This window comes from Folsomia candida, unplaced genomic scaffold (assembly GCF_002217175.1).
Source record: "Folsomia candida strain VU population unplaced genomic scaffold, ASM221717v1 Fcan01_Sc009, whole genome shotgun sequence".
Lineage (NCBI taxonomy): Eukaryota > Metazoa > Arthropoda > Collembola > Entomobryomorpha > Isotomidae > Folsomia > Folsomia candida.
This window is the reverse complement of record NW_019091201.1, coordinates 5,293,222-5,314,859: the sequence shown is the minus strand read 5'-3', so window position 1 is coordinate 5,314,859 and position 21,638 is coordinate 5,293,222. Positions and strand designations below refer to the sequence as shown.

The 21,638-nt window shown below is 34.4% G+C and overlaps 3 protein-coding genes and 1 long non-coding RNA gene across 13 annotated transcripts in view; 2 read left to right on the top strand and 2 right to left on the bottom strand.

The window, feature by feature from the left end:
* LOC110854212 (DNA-binding protein RFX2) overlaps positions 1 to 5,531 on the bottom strand; it is a 30,723-nt gene extending 25,192 nt beyond the window's left edge. For 2 of the 7 annotated variants that reach the window (XR_004835512.1, XM_035854740.1), the window contains exons 1-2: positions 4,972 to 5,531; positions 3,962 to 4,334 (exon numbers count right to left, since the gene is read on the bottom strand). Coding sequence is in view for 6 of the 7 variants with exons in the window: in XM_035854740.1 (XP_035710633.1) it covers positions 3,962 to 4,109 (148 nt within the window). In the remaining variant the exon portion in view is untranslated. The remainder of the gene's footprint in view (positions 1 to 3,961; positions 4,335 to 4,971) is intronic. The other 5 variants (XM_035854743.1, XM_035854741.1, XM_035854744.1 and 2 more) reach the window with 3 other exon arrangements.
* A 337-nt stretch (positions 5,532 to 5,868) lies between these two features.
* LOC110853889 (trafficking protein particle complex subunit 13) lies at positions 5,869 to 10,866 on the top strand. 3 transcript variants are annotated; one of them, XR_004835519.1, is made up of 10 exons: positions 5,869 to 6,036; positions 6,280 to 6,448; positions 6,522 to 6,606; positions 6,816 to 6,940; positions 7,026 to 7,155; positions 7,236 to 7,283; positions 8,686 to 8,988; positions 9,061 to 9,164; positions 9,649 to 10,097; positions 10,503 to 10,866. XR_004835519.1 is itself a non-coding variant. In XM_022102243.2 (9 exons), exons 1-9 carry the CDS (start codon positions 6,000 to 6,002, stop codon positions 9,887 to 9,889), a joined length of 1,242 nt encoding a protein of 413 aa, XP_021957935.1. In that variant the 5' UTR covers positions 5,869 to 5,999; the 3' UTR covers positions 9,890 to 10,866. The 3 variants fall into 3 exon arrangements, 1 of the variants encoding a protein (XP_021957935.1); XR_004835518.1 differs by having other exon boundaries at positions 9,649 to 10,105; XM_022102243.2 differs by having other exon boundaries at positions 9,649 to 10,866.
* An 83-nt stretch (positions 10,867 to 10,949) lies between these two features.
* LOC110853890 lies at positions 10,950 to 14,457 on the bottom strand. 2 transcript variants are annotated; one of them, XR_002548278.2, is made up of 4 exons: positions 14,127 to 14,457; positions 12,892 to 12,919; positions 12,731 to 12,801; positions 10,950 to 11,183 (listed from the first exon to the last, which is right to left on the bottom strand). It is a non-coding gene; the product is annotated as an uncharacterized LOC110853890 (long non-coding RNA). The 2 variants fall into 2 exon arrangements; XR_004835520.1 differs by lacking the exon at positions 14,127 to 14,457 and adding an exon at positions 14,015 to 14,033.
* A 1,841-nt stretch (positions 14,458 to 16,298) lies between these two features.
* Positions 16,299 to 20,946, top strand: LOC118436509. The gene is made up of 6 exons (XM_035854759.1): positions 16,299 to 16,658; positions 17,598 to 17,663; positions 17,741 to 17,851; positions 18,265 to 18,338; positions 18,424 to 18,436; positions 18,741 to 20,946. Exons 1-6 carry the CDS (start codon positions 16,547 to 16,549, stop codon positions 19,031 to 19,033), a joined length of 669 nt encoding a protein of 222 aa, XP_035710652.1. The 5' UTR covers positions 16,299 to 16,546; the 3' UTR covers positions 19,034 to 20,946.
* The last annotated feature ends 692 nt before the right edge of the window (positions 20,947 to 21,638 follow it).

The window sequence follows — 21,638 nt, the reverse complement described above, 5'->3', positions numbered from 1 at the left end:
AAAGAGAGGACAAGAGAAAAAATGCCACATGGACACCACTCAAATTAAATTCAGAATGTGATCCTCTCACCCATGGATCTGATTTCACATCGTATCGTACCGTAATCCACCTCTGCTCCAGATTCGACCAAAAAGACCAGAAAAATAAAACCATAACCAAATAAAGGAAGAAATAATAATGAGACATCGAATCCCAGCCAGGCACTCCAGCTTTCTCCGTATGAAAATAATACAAAATGTTGGGTCCCCACTAAAAATTCCGACGATACACTTCACAATAAAATAAACAAAAGTATCAATTTGCACCTGGACGTAAAATGAAATCACGTATGTACATAACCCCAAAAAATGTCAAGGCCTGCTATTTTTTTTCGAGAGAAAGTTAATCATGAAAAAGTTTCCGATTTTTTTTTCACAGGAACAAAATTGTAATAGGATTTGGATCTGTATCTTAATTTCAAACACAGACTCCGATTTTATCAATTTTCACGCAAAGTGAAATCACGTATGTAAATATGTAACAAAATATGTCAAGGCTTGTTTTTTGAGAAAGTTCAGCATGAAAAAGTTTTCGTATTTTTTTCTTCACTGGAACAAAATTTTAATAGGATTTGGATCTTTTATGTAGCTTAATACGACGACTAACTGTCAGCTGTACTTGGGGGAATCAATGGATTGGATTGATGGGATAAATAAATGTGATAATTATTGTTATTATCGTATATGTGTAGTGGGCAGGAACTGAGGAGGCACTAATTATGCACGTATATACTACGTAATCAGCTTGAACCGAAAGAATTAAGGGTGCAAAACTGGATCGAATACGGTAGCAAACTAACTTCACGATGGATACAAAATGGTAAGAAATTCAGGTCCACAAATAAGGGTCACATTATTGCATATGTGAAACCTCCCCCATTTTCTCCCTTCCCTCCCTTCAGTTCATTAAGAGAAAAGGGAAAACTACGAATATTTGATACACTTTGACATACACATGACGAATACATACTTTTCTTTCTATAGGGGCACTTGAATCAGGGTCTCTCTGAATTCATTCGACATTGACATCGACCATTATTACGTATTTATTCTGTCATTCGTTACACTTACGGAAATGACAAGCAGTGGCCGCGGAAGCTGGAGGGGACAAAAGAGGGACAATGTCCCCACGGTTATTCGATGTCCGCATCATCTCCCCATTTTATATAAACCCCTCCCTCCCCCCATCCTACAATGGCAATGTCCCCCGATGTCCCCACAGCTTCCGCGGCCACTGAGGACAAGTCACCCTTACTTTTATGTTTGTACCTGTGCACACTTACATATTTTACTCCCTCCTTTTTTCACGGGCGGGCGAACCCAGAAAAGCGGGTAGTAGAATGTGAGTGAGGGTGAGTGCATATGTACAAGGGTAGCTTGAAAGGAAGATGGGGTACGGATACAAAAATGACAGCGGTCGGTGGGTTATTTATTCCTTGCCCGTTGTTGTTTTCACCTGCCTCGGATTTTTTGACGGGCAAGGCAATCCAAGCTACATATTTATTAGCAATACTCAATTAGAGAGCATTAGCTACAGACAACAGAAACAGAAAATAAGAAAAAAGAGAGGAGGAGGGTGGAAAAACGAGGGGAAAACAATACCCCTTCGGAGGGTGGAAACTCAAAACACCGGATTTTCATTTCACCATCATGATCTATACGAACGGAAGTAAGGGTTTACTTCTGTATGAACACCTGACCAATGTCGATTTATAGGAAAAGCTTATATAACACTGCGTTATATGGATAAATAAAAACGAATCCTATAATTTTTAAACTGATTCTCGAAACACGACAAGTTTTGTTAAAAGCAACAAGGAATGCGTATTATGCATGTATCGACCTGATTTTATGTGTCATAGTTACACATGAGAAAATTAAAATGAGACAATTCACGCAAGCTTTGGTAACATTGTAAAATCAATCCGTGAATTCTGTAAAGTTACAAACTTTTACAAAATTTTATAACCATTTCGAAGAAAAATTAGCTCACAAATTTGTGTAAACTTATAAACTTAGGATAAGATCAAGGGCGTTTCATGCAAAGTTTGCAGGTGAATTGCCTCAATATAAAATCGTTATGCACATACACAACATGCATACTTATTTACAAACTTTTAACGAGGATGAACATACAATTTAACGCTTTGCAAATAATACACACAGAATTATAATTAATTGAGATGACACTTTCTCATCTCAAGTGTATAAGTACGATAATAAAGAGAAAGTTGTACAAGTCACAAATCACAATGAGACGACAACACTGCGAATCACCGAGCCATGAAATGCATGGATAAAAATTTGGGTGAAAGGTGAAATCAAAATACGGCGAGACTAAATAAATCTACCGACAACCTTACCCAACCAAACCAACCAATCATTACTTATCGCATAATAATAATTCTATTCTGTCTGAAATGCAATAAGTTGCAGTTATAAGCTGAAGTTGTGCATCTCTTTAAAATGTCCTGAATTCAAAAAGTCACATGTAGCGTATCAATCAATTCTATTTTATTTCTTGTATTCAAATAACTAGCAATTTTTCAATTTGTACCTCGCTCAAACTTCTTTACAGAGATTGAAGCTTTTTTTCTTGGTCTATTGAAAATTGAAATCTCTTGCGTACGTTTGTACGCAGTGGCAGCGGAAGTGTGGGGACAGAGGGACAATGACCCCACGGTTGTTCGATGTCCGCATCATCTACCCATGTTATATAAACCCCTCCCTCTCTTATCCTACAATGTTAATGTCCCCAGATGTCCCCACGGCTTCCGCGGTCATTGTAGGTACGTATTCATTATGCAATTCAAACTTGTCGCTTATTCGTCCAGTTTTCCCTTTCAAAAAAGATGAATAAGTTTGGTTTTGAATAACTTTTTCTTCTCTTTCTCTTGGTGTAACTCTAGATTTGATTTTATGTAGTTTTCTCTGCCATTCGACTCCACTTCATTTCATATTTGTGATTGAACGGATTCGTCGTCATCTTCATTTTTGAAATCCGTTCAAATGCATCGCTTTCTCAAAAATATTGTGTAACATGTTGCGTTTGAGATGAAATGAAATGCGTGTATGTAGATTTGTCATGATTAATTTCCATGCTTCTTGTAAAAAAAATCTATTTGCAAAGATTGGTGGATGAAGTTTGATACGTTTTTACCACATTTTTGTACAATTACACTCTTATAAGTCCAGTATTATATACTTGGTGTTAAATTAATACCAAGCGGTATTCATATATGCCTCTACCAAAATGGGATTGATAAGTGATACCGTGTACTGGGTAATAACGTTTTAGGATATCAGTAGCAAATTTTTACTGACCGGTATAAGTTTAATACCAAGCTGTAGTAACTTTAATACCGAGAAATTAATGGCTGCCAAACTATACCGGATTTCTAGCAGTGTATTTAAGATTGAGAATCTACAAAAAGGTCGTGGGTCAGTAAAAAAGAGGGGACAAGATCTCGTACGCATAATAAATACAGAAATTCACTACAAACAAAATTCTACACGAGAGTATTGAATTCTTTTTCATTTTCATCTTTTCCCAAGTTTCATAAACTTCAAACGATTCAATCTTTACGAAATGGATACCTTTTTTTACATGTAGAAACAAAGACGTCATATTTTCCAATCAAATTATTTGATTTCCGTTTTCTCCTATAACTTGAAACTTTTTACTTTTATTTCTTTCATCAATTCTCAATTAGGTTAAATTTGTCAATAGAATTGCTGTTTGCATGCGCGATTTCTTAAATTGTATTAAATTATGTGTTTGAAAAGGTCAATTCTAGATGAAAATAGATACCCCAGCGTTTTTGATAAGAGGCAGGCAGATAAATAACACATAGTAATTTGCATATTACGAGTAGATTGTAGAAGAAAATGAAAGAATTTGTATATTAAAGCGAATAAATACCTTCGTCATCCATCCGGAAATCGTCATGTTCTTCATCGTCGTCGTCATCTTGATGAATTATTTCTTGCTTGTGCACTTCAAGGGCGACGGACGTGTGACCTCTTCCCCGTTTTGCGTGACATTTATTTGATACTTTCGCCATCCTCATGATATTCACATGGAAGGAAGGAACTCTGATGTCTTCTTATCAGCGATATGTATGTAGGTATTTATGTACGATGATAAGCTCGGTTTTTTCAGATCAGCAAAGTCAAAAAAGAGTTGAAAGTCAAGAAGAAAGTGGTGATGACGAACGAAGGATGGATGGATGGACGAGCAGAAGAGGAAGGAGACAGGCAGCTGAGGTCAAAGACCGAAAGGAAGGCGAAGAAAACTGCAATTTCAAAGAAAGACCCACCACGATAAGCTGTAACCCGGCACGATAACCCACCAGATAACTAACTTTATGTATGTCACCAATATTTAAAAGCGAGTATAGAATAGAGCAAAATAAAAGCCGGAAAGTTTTGTATAATTAAAAGTTAAATGCTTTTTTAATTGTGAGGTGAGTGACCTCGCTGGTGGAAAAAACGTTTTCTTTCAGGTACTAAAAATTGCCAAAAAATTTCCCGGTCACAAAAACTTCCCGATTTTATATTTTTTACTAAACACTTAATTCCTGAACAAATTACTATTTTACTGAATCAATTAATTACTAAACAATTAAGATAGGTAAACGAAATTCCTCTGACCTTTGCGCACATGTAAATCCAAAACGTTTAGTGTAATTTTTTAAACAATTTAACAAATTAGTCAGTAATTAAGATTAAGATAACGTGTCACAATTGAAACTTTATGAACGGATCATATGCAACAACATCTGAGAAGAGATGACATTTCTTTGTTTACACTTTTTGACAGAGGTCAATCGGTCAGCAACGTGTAATGTGTTTGATAACGAATATGAGATGGAATTTTATGCCCAAATTACTCACTAATAAAGAAACAAAAAAAAAAGTTTTTTTATTTACCTGTTGTAAAAGTTTCCGAACCTTAAAATTTAAATTTCCAATTTTCCACCGATTCACTCACTATATAAAACTGCGAACGCAACAAAACTTGTCCACTCAGCTGGCGACGACGGAATAGAATACAAAATTTTCACATTTTCGGTTTGTTGTTGCCTTGGTGATTTTCGTGTTGCTATGGCTACGCCGACTCATTTTCCGTCATGGCAACGGAAAAAGTCGAATCCTTGGCTACGGTTGCTCCGCCGACCAACAACGATGGATTTTTTTATAGAAACTTATTACTCTCCAGAAGCAGCAGTAAGTAAGCAAAGCTCTCGGTCCGACTTCTTTGAGCCCGCCGCTGCCATGGCAACATTCAGCAAAACGAAAACTTTGTTTCCCTCAGCTTTATGGTAACCATGGAGACGTATGTTTCCAGAAACTTAAAATGTTTTGTAAAAGAGATGATTTTTGATGGGAGAAAGTTACGTGGTGAAAGTGTGTAACGAAGTTGTATATGTTGCTGAATTTTGATGCCGTTTGCTTTTTTTTAAATTATTTTCATTATTCTAGTTTACTATAAATTATAATTGTTTCATATTTTTCAAAATTTAGGATTTATTTCCAAAATACGAATACGATTATGTCGGCACAATTTTATTTGTGTGTAAACTTTACAAAATAAGTGTCGGCTGTTTGCCGGTACAAAAAAAACTTTGCACGTTTTCATTGTATTTTCTGCTCATTGTTGGGTGAACAATCGTGTAAAATGTGATACATTAAGTTAATTAATTTAATTAGTTAATTGTCACATTGTCACTAAAATTTGTAATAAAAAATTTAATTACTCCGAGAAGTGGCACGTTGAACTTACAAAGTTACAAAAGTCGCACAATGAGAATTGAAAGACAGCTGACACATGCATGGCATGGTGGTTGTTTTGATTTGATTTGTTTACTTGTGAATTTGAGAGTGGATTTTTGTTTTAAGATAAAAAGTGATAAGATAATTTTTGTCGGTTTTGTCACCAATTGATAACTCACGACAAGATGGAGAAAGATGTAAAGTCTTTGTTGTCTATTAAGGGTTAGTAATTTTTAAACAGTTAAATTTCTTTTGCAATAACTTTACTTATTTTTTTTTAAATCTAGTAGTTTTTGTAAATTGAATTTGAGAATGGATTATTTTGAAAGTTTTAATCAATAAAATGAATATTTTGAGGTCAGTTAAGGCCCATGTCGAAATTGTAGTCAAAATTGTAGTCGAAGAAATTAATATCGTAATTCAAAATTTGAAATTCAAATTTTCTATACTTATTTATTTTCGTAGTGCTTCGTCTCGTGAAACCGGCCATGATTGGACCACTCCCACTCACCTGTGATAGTCGTGATCTTGTCAGCGACTTGTGGGAGAGAGAATTGAGGATGGATGTCACAGCCACGCCGGGCATTGAAAATTTGTCTCTCGGTCAATTTCTTCGACTTCCGCAAGGATTTGGGTAAAATAAATACGAAATTAATAATTTATTGATGTCAAATTTGTGTAATATTTTTGGAAATATATGTATACAGAAATATGTACCTCGGAGAAACGTTTACTTGTTACGTTGTGATTCAAAACGAAAGTCCCGTTGGTGTTACGAATGTTTCCGTGAGGGTAATTAAAAGATAATCATTTAAATTACTGTTGTGGTATCAGAGATCGACGCCTACCATTTTTCGGGGGTGTCGGTGCCGCAGCTCTGCATCCTAATCTTGAAGGAATAGGAACTTAAATTTATCGTCTGCGGCGGCGAGTAAAATGTTACCGGTGTCGACCCGTGGGCGATATTTAATTATGCTAATTGGTAATTAACTTAATTTCAGGTCGATTTGCAAACCACAACCCAAAAGTTTACACTTACCGAGAATCGGACAATGTCTTTGATGAAAACTGGAGATACTATTGACCTTATCATGAATCATGAAATTAAAGAGATGGGAAAGCACATGTTAGTAGAAATTGTATTTTATACATATTTAATCTGGATTGAATTTATAATTATGTATAATTTGCAAATTATTTGTTCTTTTCAGGCTCATTTGTACCTTAACGTATTCAGTTCCTAGCTCTGCGCCTACTTCCGAACCCATTTTTGTGGAAAGATTCTTCAAGTTTCAAGTTAAAAAACCTCTCGATGTCAAAACTAAGCTGTACAATGCTGAGGTGAGGGTTGTTTTTGTAGTGCAGATCAAAAAATATATGATGAGTGAAGATTTTGTTTAAATTATGAATTATAATTGCAGGCTGACGAAGTATTTTTAGAAGCTCAAGTCCAGAACATTACCGCAATGGTAATAAAACAGATTTTCTTTAATTTAATAATGATTCCATCCAAGGGTGGATTTCCGAGGCTTTTACACCCACAACAAGACGACAATTGCATGATGCATGTAGAATACAATTCATGCGAAAATACAGGTTTTGTGAAGAAATTAACTTCTAATCGTTACAAAAATACATTCTTATTTTTTTTAATGGTGATACTTTTGACAGCGATAAAAGCTAATTTCTTTACGGAATCTGTATTATCGTAAGAATGTTGTATTGTAAATGCAGATTCTCCTCTTTTTGTGGGTGTAACACCCTGGAAATCCAAGTCGGCTCGCTAATCCTGCTGACAATAGTGGAACCGATTTTTGCCAGGAGCAAGCAATGTAGCTACAACTTTTCAAAAATTGCAACAGTTTGTCACCGAACAGTGAAATTCTGGAGAATTTAAATTGTTTAAAATGGGCTAGAGATAGCCTTCATCAATAATGTTTGACAAACAAAATTGTTGAAATATATTGAATGATAGAAAACAGATTTTGTAACGACTTCACATAGTAGAAAGCCAAATACTTTGTCGAAATGCAATACGTATATTTTTAGCTCCAGTCTTCCAAAGGCTTCGATCCTCAGGTGACTGTCAATAACGTTAGTATTTTGGCCTCCTCTATTTTTAAATTCCTAAAAAAATCTGTTTTCTATCATTTTATTTATTTCAACAATTTGGTCTGATCGATGAGAATATCTAACCCATTTTAAACAATTAAAATTCACCAGAATTTTATTTTTCGGTGACAAACTCTCGCAATTTTTGAAAACTTGTACCTACATAGCTTTCTCCAGGCAAAAATCGGTTAGAAATTTTGTCAGCAGGATTAGCGAGGGTAAAAGCTGAAAAGAATTATTTTTTTTGTACTGAGCAAAGTTGTTTAGGTTAGATTTTATTTGAAATAACCAATATGAAAATCGACCTGGCAAAAATAGACCACATTTTCCGCAAAATATTTGTGTCCGCCTGAACATTTATTCAGAGAAAGTGAGAAAGCCCTTAGATTTCCAGGACAGTTACACCCACAAAAAGACGAGAATCTGCGTGGAAAAGACATCATTCGTACAAAAATATAGGTTTTGTGAAGAAATTAACTTTCATCGGTTTCAAAATACTCTATTTTTAAAGAATCGTGGAAACATCGGATTTTGACAGCGATAAAGAGTTAATTTCTTCCCAAAACCTGTAATTTTATGCGACTGCTGTATTCTCCACACAGATGACAGATTTTCGTCTTTTTCGTGGATGTAACAACCCTGGGAAGAACGGGTGTCAAAATGCTGTATTTTGGCAAAGTACCCCTTCCCCCACACCATCTGAATAATTCTATTTATCCAAGACTTGGTTTTAAATGGGAACATTTGTTTATTATTTAGCCGCTCTGCTTAGAAAAAGTCGACTTGGAACCTTCCTCCGGCTTCAATTGCATATCCATGAACGGAACGTCGGAAAAAGACCTTCTCATCAGGACACGGATGGATATCCAGCAGAGTACAAACTTTAAGCAAAAGTGGCCCAATTTGCTGCTCGATGTGGAAGGGTCACAACAATTTCTGTACAGACTGATTCCGAAAGCGGACAACGCCAGGACAATGACGAACATTGGGAAGTTGGACATTGTATGGAAAACGTCCATGGGTTCGCATGGTCGCCTGCAGACGTCACAGTTGCAAAGACAAGTATTTAAATACGTGTAATTCAACAATGTAATTCGTGGAAATAAATTAAATTTGACTTGATCTTGTTTTTAGATCACGGTGCTCAATGACTTGAGATTAATCGTCGAAAAAGTACCGGACACGTCTCTTGTTGATAAACCGTTTGATACGCAATGTAGAATTGTCAACACGACTTCGTAAGTATTGACTTATATCGATAAAAAGGCAATGGGAGGATTCATGAGAGCTTCGTATATTTCGTAAACATAAGTTTCGTTTAGCATCGTACTTAACATAAGTTTATTGATGATGCGAATTTTTCTAAAGAAATGCATAGAATTTTTTTATGCGAGGCTTACGCAGCTCGAACCCTTTACAAATGTCGCATCTTGTTTATTTCCAACAATAACTTCAAATTCCATTGGAAAGAAAAATATAGATTTTAAAATTCGAGAAAAATTAAAGTAATTCTTAGTGCGAGAAATTTGAAATTAAGTCATTCCCCAGGACAATTGTAGAATCTCTTTACAAGCTAACACATTTAAGTTGAGAAGCTACGTTAACGAACCTCCTCATGAATCCCCCCATTATTTCAGAAATTAATTTCATGCACAGCCAATTTTTTTCAATTTTTTGCATAAAGTTCTACTTTGTAAAATTCATACGGATTTATTTATTTAGAGACCGTGATATGGACCTGCGTCTCGAACTGGATCCCGCAATCGAGGGGTACATCTGGGTCGGCGTGACCAAAACGAACCTTGGGATACTCGCTCCCACCAACCAATTAAATTTAACCGTCAGCATATTCCCGTTTCGAACTGGATTAATCAACGTTTCTGGAATACGACTCGTCGACTTGAACCGAGGAGAAAAGTTTTGTTTTAATGACTTAACCCAAGTATTAGTATTGCAAAAATAAGCAAATTGTATGGATTCCAATTTCAAATAATAATTTAGATATTTATTTATTTAGTAAGCCGTACTGATAAGATAACAACTACAATTAAGTAAATTCCGTGCTAAGTATAGGTGCAAAAAAGTGCAAGTTTTATGGCTATTTTTTGACTACTAAATAACATAAAGGTCGAGCTTGCTCCAAATTAAGTTGAAGATTAATTAAGACTAAGGTTCAGAGGTTGGCAACATATTTTGTGAAAATACAGTAATTTTGAGCCCCGTTCTTTCCAGGGTTTGGATTTCCGGAAGTGTTACACCCACAAAAAGCTGAACATCTACGTGGAGAAGGCAAAATTCATACGAAAACACACGTTTTGTGAAGAAATTAACTTTTTATCACTGTCAAAAAACATTGCTTTAACTAATTTCTTTTAAGTAAACTAGTTTAACAGCGATAAAGCGTTAATTTCTTCAAAAAACCTATATTTTCGTAAAACTCTTGTATTCTGTACGTAAATTCTCGTCTTTTTTGTGAGTGCAACACCCCCGGAAATGTAAACCCTGGGAAGAACCGAGCTCAAAATACTCTATTTTCACAAAGTATTTTACCCACCCTGCTAATTCTACCTCTTCAGCTAAATGCATCCAGAAATCCGGTCGGTGGGATGAAGAAACGTGATTTTTTATAATAATACTTAAACAGAATTGTACTTTGATTTTCAAGTGTAGGCAAAGAAGCAGAAAGGATGATGAAGAAGACGAAGATCAAGAACCATGCAAATCAAGATCATCGATTTGTCATTCTTTACAACACAATGCAATGTGGCTTATCTCTATAAGGGTTGTTTTTGGGTGAATGAAATCCAGTAACTAGCGAATCATCGCGCTGATGTTCCACCACATATTTCTGAAAACATGCAACATGCCAATTAGCTTTTTACTCAAAAAATTAAATTAAAAACAGAAAATCGGAACTAAGAATAATAATATTAATTAAATGTCAATCAATCAATTACTTTTTGTTAGTGTTATTTATGTAAAAGTGAGTGACGATAAAAGCGAGAAAAAAATATATTCCTATCAAAATTAGAATGGTTTCAAGTTTTTATTAATTTTCGATACATGTAAAATTGCAAAGTAGGACGGAAATGAGTGAATTTTGAGTGTGGCGTGGCTTGGCGTTTCGCGTGGCGTGCCGTTGGTTACGCAATATTACAGCCGATGCAGTCCGTCGGACTGTACGGATTACTGTTTGGTGGTGAATGGGAAAAACCGGAAACTAGACAATCATCTCGTTGATGTTCCAACACAAAGTTCTGAAACGTGTACGTATACTTTTTTTAGGCACGATAAAAGCAAAAATTGAAATTATAATGGAAATTTTGATAAATATTTGCTAGTAAAAAAAATCTACCCAGTGTGATTTATGATGCGATAGCGAGTAACTTACCAAGAGAAGCATGATTTTCATGGTAAATCAACTTTTTGGTTATCATTTCTTTCTTATACGATTTGATTTTATCCAACTCAAACTTTTATTTTTAGCCAAATAATAATATCCAAATTTCGATTGATTTTTATATGTACATGTTTAACCCCCAAATGACTCTTCATATTAAAAAGAAACTCTTAAAAAATCAGTGGTTTTGAAAATCACAAAAAGCACACAGAAACATATAGTATTTTAAACAAAAATAGTGCACAAAACATTTAAAATCTAGTGACACAGACATAAATACGTTTTAAAGAACATCTTTGTCCTGTTTTGACATTTTTGACATTACACATACAACAAAGAACTGCGCGTGAGTAAAACTATGTAAACACGTGCCAATTAATTTATGACATTTTCTTGAAACTGTACCATAATTTGAATACAATAAGAATTTGAAAATGTAGTAGCAACAACAAGAGTGATTTTTTTGACGGGGGAGAAATTTCGACATTCAATCCACTAAATATTATTTACTACCCGGGAACATAATTAATTAGTACGTGCCGTAAAGTGGTTTTTGCTTGGTGGTCGTGTCGGCAGCGGCGGCGGTGACTTTTTAGCAGCGCATTTTATTTTTAATTAATAAGAAGCCTTCTCGTTTAAAATGTGAAATTGAATTATCATTGAATATCAAAAATTTGGTGAACCCCTTCCGCTGTTTGATTTTTTTTAGATTAAGGTGCAGCTACTCTTTTCACGGAATGGGTTGGCTTTTTGTGAACTGAACCCGATAAGCAGATAGTCCTCTTGCTCGTGTTCCGCTATGTACTTCTATAAAGTAAAAGCCACACACCAAAAAACATGGATAAGCATTGTATATGTATATTTCATTTAAGATTAGATAGAAGTAGAACAATTTTGTGATAAGGACAGAAAATGCTACTCTACGAGAAAATTGCAGACTATTTGATCTTTTGATTAAAGAGAGAAAGAAAAGACAGACATGACACACCGGATGTGGTGGGTCGGACTGACGGCGAGATTTCGTAAGACGGGATGAATCATGGGCAAAATTGACAAATTTTTTGTAATTTCTCTGCTCTGGGAACTTATTTTAAAATTCTGGACGACTAATTTGTAGTCAGTGAGTTGATTAATGGAATGGCGTCGAGTTTTTTGAGCGAGTTTCGATAAGTTCCAATTTTTCTGAAGGCTTCTTAAATTTGAAATCTCTTGCTCCTTCAAATAGTGTCAAAATATGGAGTAAAAAAAAGTTGGGAACGACCTGCTCTACAAATTTGTCGTCCAGAATTTTAAAATAAATTCCCAGAGGAGAGAAATGATTAAAAATATGGTGATTTTGATTATTTTGGCGACGAGTCATCCAGTCATACGTTAAAAGGCGTTCAAATAAATACGACAACTTACTTTGATGTCTTCAACAGCTTGCGAGACGTTGATGCGGCGGATGGCCGCTTCACGTCTTAGCTGCTCAACGACTATATTTATACAAAAAATTAAGGGGACAATTAAATTTAAATACAATTAAAGGAGGTGGTTTTGAAAAAGTATGTATGTATTTTACTTACTGAGCCGCTGTTGTTGGAGAGTCGACATCTGAAAAAAAGTAAAATTGTAATTAATTAACAAATTTCAAAACATTTCAAACAAAATGACTCGTAAAAATTAAAGTCCTATTTACAAATCCTATAAAATCAGGCATTCCCATATTCGACGTGAGGAATAATTCTCGTAGTGAAGGCATTCTATAAATCCTTTGTTCAAATTGCCAAGAATAATTAAAATTTGAGCGAGGCTCGAAAAAGTTTCCGGGCCCTTCGTGCGGTGACCACATCATTTTTTCGGAAACTTTTAATATATTTTCTAGAGATATGTATCAAAAAGTGTTTCGCTTTTGGGAATAGTTGTAAGCAACTGACCATAACTGAAATAAAACTGGGATGCATATTAATGATTAATTATTAATTGTTGTGTATTTAAAAAAAACCTACTCAGAAAAATTTGCAATGGGCTGCACAAGCTCGTCTAGTGTTTACATTTTGATTGCAAATAATTAATCACAATCGTAACTAATTAAAGTGCTGCTCCTACTAAATGGACGTCGTTGCTGTATTTACTTTACTATTTAGTTAACTATACTAGTATTTAGCTAACTATTTACTAAAAACCCCACCCTTTCAACGGAATAATGTTCATAACTATTTTTACGATCGAACGAGTAACACGTACATATTTACTTCTCTTATATTCGAAAAAATTAATCGAAATACAGAACAGAACACAATAATTAATTGTTGATTTAAAATAGCAATATTGCCCTATTTTCAAAATCTATCATCCAAATTTTAATTGCTCTTTAAAACACTTGTCGAATTACAAAAAATCTTAACGTTTACCTCTCCCCACGTAAAAAAATACGGAAAAATAATAAATCGAAATACGGAACACAACAATAATTAATTATTTATTTCAACCAATCCAACTCTTCTGGGACGTCTAACCTCTCCAAATTTTAATTTCTCTTCAAACTCCCCAATCACTAAAAATCTTAACTTCCAGTGGAAGTCTTCCACCCCAATTAATTATTCATTCCAACAAATCCCCCTTCTTTTCTAATCTCTCCAAATTTTAATTTCCCCAACCAAACACACCTGTCCTCTAATTACTAAAAAAAAATCTTATCTTTTTTACCTCGCCTAAAAAATATGGAGAAAGTTATTTTTCTTAAATCGTCTCGCTCGCTAATAATTATCTTCCTACTTATCGGAAAGCGATTAGGCCAAGAAGATCGAAATGCACTTACGGCTTCCAGTTTTCCGAATTTAGCAACCCGAAATGGGTTGAAGACGATTTCTAGAGAAGAAAGGTGTGAGAGAGTCTGAGTCTATAAATCACTCAGATATTCCGGCGTAAGGAGGAGGAAAAAGACGTCGTTCTTCTATTCAGAGGCAGCAAAAGCAGCTAATGTCATGTACATTGAAACAGAGATGATGTGATGTGATTGGCATTGGATGGATGGATGGCTAAAACACTGCTGGCTGGTAAAGTAAGCTACTAGTAGGTGTTGGCTTTTAGGTGTATACGTAAGTACTCGACTTCCTCTTACGATGGGATTTCTATATATACTTGACTAAACGGTGTAATAGAGAGGAGAGGAGCAGCTTTGGGCAGGGGAAAGTGTGGCAGGACGACCTCTAGTGAATGGAGATGAGGATGGGAAGGATGAAGATGCGAATGAAAGTAGAAAAGGGTTAAAAGAGTTGGATGAAAAGAGAGATGAAAAAGTTTTACTTTTCCTTCTTTCATGGAAAAGTCTCTTTTGACTTGATTGACTAATCCCTCAGGGGAGAAAGTTTTGATCCGGATTGGAGAGAGAGAGAGAATTTGAGGAAAGGAAAGTGTGTTTTTTTGATAAGAGGGTGATTAAAATGAGTGATGGTGTATAGTGTTGGATGATATTCATTATTCACTGGATATGTATGGATTTATGAAAAATTGAGGAAATGTGTATTTTATTATGCTGAAAATAAAATGTAAAATAGTACTTTTTGACAGGATTATGTACTCTTTTGAATTCAATAAGTGATTAAAAGTTGGGATGGTGGAGGATATGTATGTATTTGTAAAAAAAACCTGAGGTAATATGGTGAAAATAAAACGAAAAATGTATTATTTTTTGCATTTTTTGCATTTTTTACCAGATTATGTACTTTTTTAAAATCAATTTTTTGTGGTACAATATTTTAATTAAAGATTTGTAAAATCGATTTGTAGATTTGTAAATAGTGGCAAAGTGTGTACGCATTTTTGGTAAAATATTTAGATTTATCCATTTTTCAAACAATATTTGTGGCATATTGAGATTCAGGAAAAGCTAGAAATATATAAAAATATGTAGAAATTTTAGTGTTGAGTTGTCAAACACACCAAACAAAATTTGGGACTTATACATACCTTATCGAATGCAAAAGTCGGAAATGAATGAATAAATGCATAACCGGTGTTTGACTCATCCCAAACAATTGTAAAGAACGGGGTGAAAGTTTCGTAATAAAAAAATGAATGGGTGAAAGTTGGATGTGGGAGTTTATTTGGATTGAGATTAGAAAGTACTCAGCCTGAGTAATTTTGGCTGAGTAGGTGATATTTTTATTAGTTATGCAACCTGATAAATAGGTATTTTTGGATGATCTTACATATTCGCGTGTGGGTGAGATATTGATAAATAAATAAATATATATATTAGTCTATTTATTAATGATGTAACTACATATTTAACTTTGATGTGATTCCTCCATCCGTAAATAAATAAAAACATATCCCAGACGTAAAATCAAATCCTAATCAAATCCCTATTTATAAACATATCATTCATTACATACACGTGGAAATTTCGGAGGGTGCTTTCATCTCTTTCCTTCATCTCTTTGTTACATCAGGAAGCCAGCCAGTCAGTCATCATCATTTCAATCCGACGTGACCCGGCTGCCAAATAAAGTGGACGTGCAGTGGCCGCGGAAGCGTGTTTGGGGACAGAGGGACAATGTCCCCACGGTTGTTCGATGTCCGCACCATCTCCCCATGTTATACAAACCCCTCCCTTCCCCCTATCCTACAATGTTAATGTCCCCAGAGGTCCCCACGGCTTCCGCGGCCACTGCACTATGGGACCTTGAGTCCTCCTTATCTACGACTGACTCTACTTTTTGGCACGATTAAAACCCGAATTCCATACATATGCATGCAATCCATGCGCGTCTAGATGGATGGCCATAAAACTCATCCATGAAAAAAAAAGATTTCCAAAAATTACATATTTACACCAAAAAATAAAATTTTTCAAAAAAAAATCAAGAAAACTTTCCACTTTCACCCATCAAAATTTGTGGATGCTTCCTTTTCCTTCCGACTTTCTCTCATGTATCGATCGATCCACTGCTTCCAGCCAACTTTCTTTTTACTGGATTCTGTTTCCCATCATTGTGAAGAGCAAGGTTATTTTTCGTGACGAGTGTTACCGTATAAAAGGTGAAAGTACTAGGAGAAAGCTGTGGGGTACATTTTGCTCGCAGATCTCTGACAGAATTTGGAGGGTACTTTATCACTCTGAAGGTTATCAATTCGTCATTAGTGGAAATCACTCCGATCCGTCATATTTACGTGAAAGTGGGATTGTTTTTTGGCGAATGTAGAAACAAGAAAGCATCAAAATAAATAAGGAAAATGTGCTTCTCATCGGAAACTTGGTGTGGGCGATGTCTTCTGTTGTTCTTTTGTCTTTTGACCGTCTTCTCGTTCTGGGTGTTCATGTCGGTGGATTATGTCGAGCTGTTGGGTAAGAAAGGGAGGGTTGTGTTGACAGATTAGTGGAGTTGTGGGTACAATGGGGATAAAATATTTGTATGTATGTTTTTGCAAATGCGTAAATTTTACGCATGCGGAATTTATTACGGGGTTTTTAGTATGGTGGCATAAATTTTATGGGGCTTGGAAAACACGCTTACAATGGAAGTCTCCCAGCGTATGCTCTCTGATTTTGAGCAAATTAGTGTCAATCGATCACAAATTTGATTAGTATGAAATTTGCGAAAGAGGAGATCTCCAAAGGGGCCCGTTTGGCTGATATGTTTGCATCCCAAGAGGAAAAAACGCTCCTTAAAGTCGACAAATTTTACACTTTTCAACCTTACTGCGCGTTTTTTCCTATTTCGATGCAAATATCTTAAAAAAATTAATACTATACAGATATTTAATATATGTTTTTTACTTGATTGGTATCAAAGCCTTACATTTTTAAGAAATTTTTAAGTCGTAGAATTTATCAAATTTAGGACAGGTTTTGTCCTCTTCGGATGCAAATATCTCGGCCAAATGTGCCCATTGGGAGATCGTGTCTTTCGCAAATTTCATCCTAATTAAATTTGTCATCGATTCCCACTACTTTGTCCAAACTCGAAATTTTACAAATTTGCTGTAGTTGTTACTACAATTTTATTTTTATTAATGTAAAGCTTTAGTGCCTATCAAGTGAAAAAGCCATATTTTAAATACAATATAAATTTATAGATCCAACCCCAAAAAATTGGGTATTAATTAAATTTGACAATAATTTTTTTTCAAAATCTGAGGGCATACCCTGTAGGAGACCTTCATTTGTTAGATTACATGAGTATCGGCATTTGTACATGCGAGTACAACTCTGCGTGCGTAGATAGAATTTGAAATTCCATGCAAAAATTTTCATGATTTTGTTTCATTTAATTTTAAAAAACAGAAGAAGAAGAAATTGAAGAAAGTCCTCCAATCGTTCTGGAAAATGATCGCTTGCCATTGTTGAGTCGTAAGTGGGAAATTTTTGTAATAAAATTTGCTAAAGATTTTTATATGGAAATTGATTAAATATATTCGTATTTATAGCGGATCGGAAAACGATTTACGTCATATCTGAGGAAGGTCTTCCGATCGCGAATAATTTCATATTGCGAAATCCGAGCATCCCCATTCAAAAAATTGTGTATCGGAAACCTGGTAAGTTTTTACATATATAGTTTTTACATAGGAAATCAAAGTGCACATATCGAAATAGACCTACTGAAAAATTGGCTCATACATATTTCTACATGGATGTATGGGCAAAATTTTTGTGCAGAATTCTTCCGAAATGTGTAACAGGTCTTTTTCAGAAAAATTGTGAAATTTTCGACAGGGAGTTGGTTTCTGATGTGGCAAACCATTTATTTAAAAATTGGCGTATTTTTCTGCACAATTTGTATCTGCATGAATGAATTTTGGGCTAAATTCTTCCGAAATGTGTTATATCTTTTTGTGCCATTATCAATTATAAATTTTTGCAAAAATTTTTTGCAAAAAAATTTGCCATTTTTTTATGTCGATTTTCATGCCGCAATTTTTAATGTTATTCTCGCAATTTTTTTTCGCAGGAGTGAACAATTCCATTCATGTATATCCAATCCAACGGGAAGCTCTGGTCGCGACGAATCGTACTTTCACTCAGGTATTTTATAATCAAAATTTTAGAATTTTTTGACATTTCCCATCAAAATATTAACGAAAGTTTGTCCCTTATTTTAAAATTTCAGGCGGATATTCCAGGTACTTATTTTACCATAAGGCAATTCACGCAGCCATTGATAACTTCGTAAAATCCGAGCGCTTAGTAAAATTTACAATTTTTTCAAAATATAAAGATCTGAATTTACAAGTTAAAAAAAATTGATCCTGGTAAGTTTAGAAAAAAAATTTGGAAGCTAATTTTCCTTCAAAAAATGGGTAAAACTTTCCAGAAATTTGTAAGTTTACGAAATTTACGGAATTTTACAAAGTTCCCAAGTCCTTAGTGAATTGCCTCAATTAATATGCATAAAGATGTATGAAAATAACGAACCTTTCTTCTTAGGACTTTGCGCATTCTTGTTCATGCTGATTTTCACCTCGGTCGGAATTTACATCTTGTTATGTCGAGAAATGTGCGGGTGTCGGTGTTCCACGCGGCCAAGATCGTCCTCCGTGTGTGACACGTGCTTCGAATTCGACCCCGCCGTGGATTTCGCCGATCTCGACGATTTCTTCGACAGTCCCGATTCAACCCCGGGAAATTCGCCAATCAAGCAGAAAAAGGGGGGTGGAGAAAGCGTGGTGAAAATCCCCATCACCGATGAGCTTAAACAACCCTTACTGCTTATTGTGTAAAGTTAAAGGCATTTCATACAGAAAAAGCGTATGAAAATCTACGTGCAGAAAGTTTGCTTATTTTATGCAGAAAAATGTGCAAAAATCTGCATATTTTGATAACAAATTTTCTCCAAGAAACAAATTTATGCGAAAAAATTGTACAGAATTCTAATCTATCTCAATTCTCTTTCTGCAGAAAAATGGGTAAATTTTCGTCACGTGGATTATTTTCGTGTGGAATTTGGGAGAGAAATAATTATTCAAGAGATTATAAAATTCTATTCATTCATAATAATGAAAAAAGTGGACAAAAATATACAGACGACAAGGCAATCAAGATTTCTACTTTGTTTATCTGTAAGTAAGGAGAAAGTTATACCGGAAGTTGTATACATTTTTTTGTCTTGTTCAATTGCAGGGTGCTTAATAATAATTAGGTTATATCGATCGAGGTACATAAATATGTTTAATTTTACTCAGAGTTCTTAAATATATTTTATTTTCTATGCTAGTTTTTGTATGGAAGTTCGAAAATTTCGAAAAATCAAACCAATTAAAATTTTACTCTACAAGAATTTTAATGATTCTGCTGCTGAAAAGTTGTTATAATGTACATATAAAAGCTGAATCAAAATTGAGGTGAAAAATTCCCGTAGATTAAAAAATTGTATCTAAATAAGTATTAAGTTCACCTAAATATTTTTATTAGGGTTTTCTAAATTTTACAATTATTGAAATGGCGTCTAAATTAGCAAATCGTTAAATTGTGCCGAATTCTCCTCTCGATCATTGGCAATTTCAAAAACGATTATCAAAAACAATTTTCAAAAACAATTAAATCAATTTCAAAAATTTTAATGATTTTGCTACTGAAAAATTGTTCTAGGCGAATCTAAATTGAGCTGTAAATTTCACATACATATAAATTAAAATATTAATTTATTTGATTTTTTGGAAATTTCGAAGTTACATAACCCTCTCGCAAGAACTACCATAGAAAATAAAGTGTAGGAAGGGGAACCTTGATCTTACCAATTTTAATAAGACCGGTAGAAAATTTTTATCTTCTTATTCATAGTGTTCAGAAATTTAGGATAGATTTCAAGTTCGTTCTCATGCATACAAATAATATTCGTACAAGTGTATACATTTAATCATTCCACATTTTAGGACCAATTTCAATCATTTTTATGGGTGTATTTATGTACATAAGTGCATAATAATAATCATCATACTCGCAAATACCGTATTATTCGACCCAATCTGCTAATTGAAAAAATTGCATTGTTAATAGAATATTATAGCTGATCTAGTATCACCAGTATTCATCCTTCTTTTAAGACAAAGTATTGTCGACTGTATGAAAATCAACCTGCCAAAAATTTGCATATTTTTTGCACAACATACATACTTAAATAACTTCATGACAAAAAGTGAAGTTTAATAAGTAGGAAATATCTTTGTTAGAAATTTTCAAAAAAAACATACATAATTTTTCAGGTGAATTTTTTGAAGAATTTTCGTCAAGTAGATTTTCATACAAGTTTTTTGTGAACCAAATAAAAAAATATTAACAAAAAATACATGACTGTGAATTAGTGTGAATTACCGTATACCTGTTGGCCGGATTAAGAAATATAATAAAAAATTGGTATTATTATCATATGTACGAAACATGGAATTAAGAATTGTGATGCCAAAACAATTGTAATTTTTTTCCTATCAAACTGGAGGTAAAATTACGAAAACATTATTGACTTGTGTAACAAAAATATCAGAGTTTTTTATGTGCGCTGAAGCCAATTAATAAGTTGCATTACATTCATACTTATTTCATGATTGTAATAATAGTGCTTAAATATGTGTGCTTATAAAAACATAAATAATTCGTTTATGAAAATGTTTAAGAGTTTATTAAAAATAAAACTACATTATCTTGTAAAAATGTTTTTTAATCGCAAATCGCACGTAAAATATTCGGAACTTGGTGTGGGCGATGTCTTCTGTTGTTCTTTTATCTTTTGACCGTCTTCTCGTTCTGGGTGTTCATGTCGGTGGATTATGTCGAGCTGTTGGGTAAGAAAGGGAGGGTTGTGTTGACAGATCAGCAGTAGAGTTGTGGGTACAATGGGGATAAAATGTTTGTATGTTTTTGGAAATCTATAAATTCACTGGGAATTTATTACGGGGTTTTTAGTATGGAGGCATAAATTTTAAGGGGGTTGGAAAAAAAAGTTTACAATGGAGTTCTCCCAGCGGATACTCTCTGATTTTGAGTTAATTAGTGTCAATCGATGACAAATTTAGTTAGGATGAAATTTGCGAAAGACACGATCTCCCAATGGGCACGTTTGGCAGAGAAATTTGCATCCGAAGAGGAGAAAACCCGCCCTAAAGTCCACAAATTTTACGCTTTTCAACTTTATTGCGTGTCTTCTCCTATTTCGATGCAAATATCTAAAAAAAAAACAAAAATTAATATTATATTTAATATATGTTTTTTACTTATTGGTATCAATGCCTTACATTTTTAGGAAACTTTGAAAGTGTAAAATTTATCAAATTTTGAGCGGGTTTTCTCCTCTTCGGATGCAAATATCTCTGCCAAACGTGCCCCTTGGGA

What these genes read in the sequence shown, in the direction of transcription:
- LOC110853889 (XM_022102243.2), top strand. Translation starts at nt 6,000, where the DNA reads ATGGAGAAAGATGTAAAGTCTTTGTTGTCTATTAAGG. An exon ending in AAAGAGATGGGAAAGCACAT is followed by an intron (nt 6,941 to 7,025) that starts GTTAGTAGAAAT and finishes TGTTCTTTTCAG; the next exon opens with GCTCATTTGTACCTTAACGT. An exon ending in AGAATTGTCAACACGACTTC is followed by an intron (nt 9,165 to 9,648) that starts GTAAGTATTGAC and finishes TTATTTATTTAG; the next exon opens with AGACCGTGATATGGACCTGC.
- LOC118436509 (XM_035854759.1), top strand. Translation starts at nt 16,547, where the DNA reads ATGTGCTTCTCATCGGAAACTTGGTGTGGGCGATGTCTTCTGTTGTTC. An exon ending in TCGCTTGCCATTGTTGAGTC is followed by an intron (nt 17,664 to 17,740) that starts GTAAGTGGGAAA and finishes TCGTATTTATAG; the next exon opens with CGGATCGGAAAACGATTTAC. An exon ending in AATTGTGTATCGGAAACCTG is followed by an intron (nt 17,852 to 18,264) that starts GTAAGTTTTTAC and finishes TTTTTTTCGCAG; the next exon opens with GAGTGAACAATTCCATTCAT.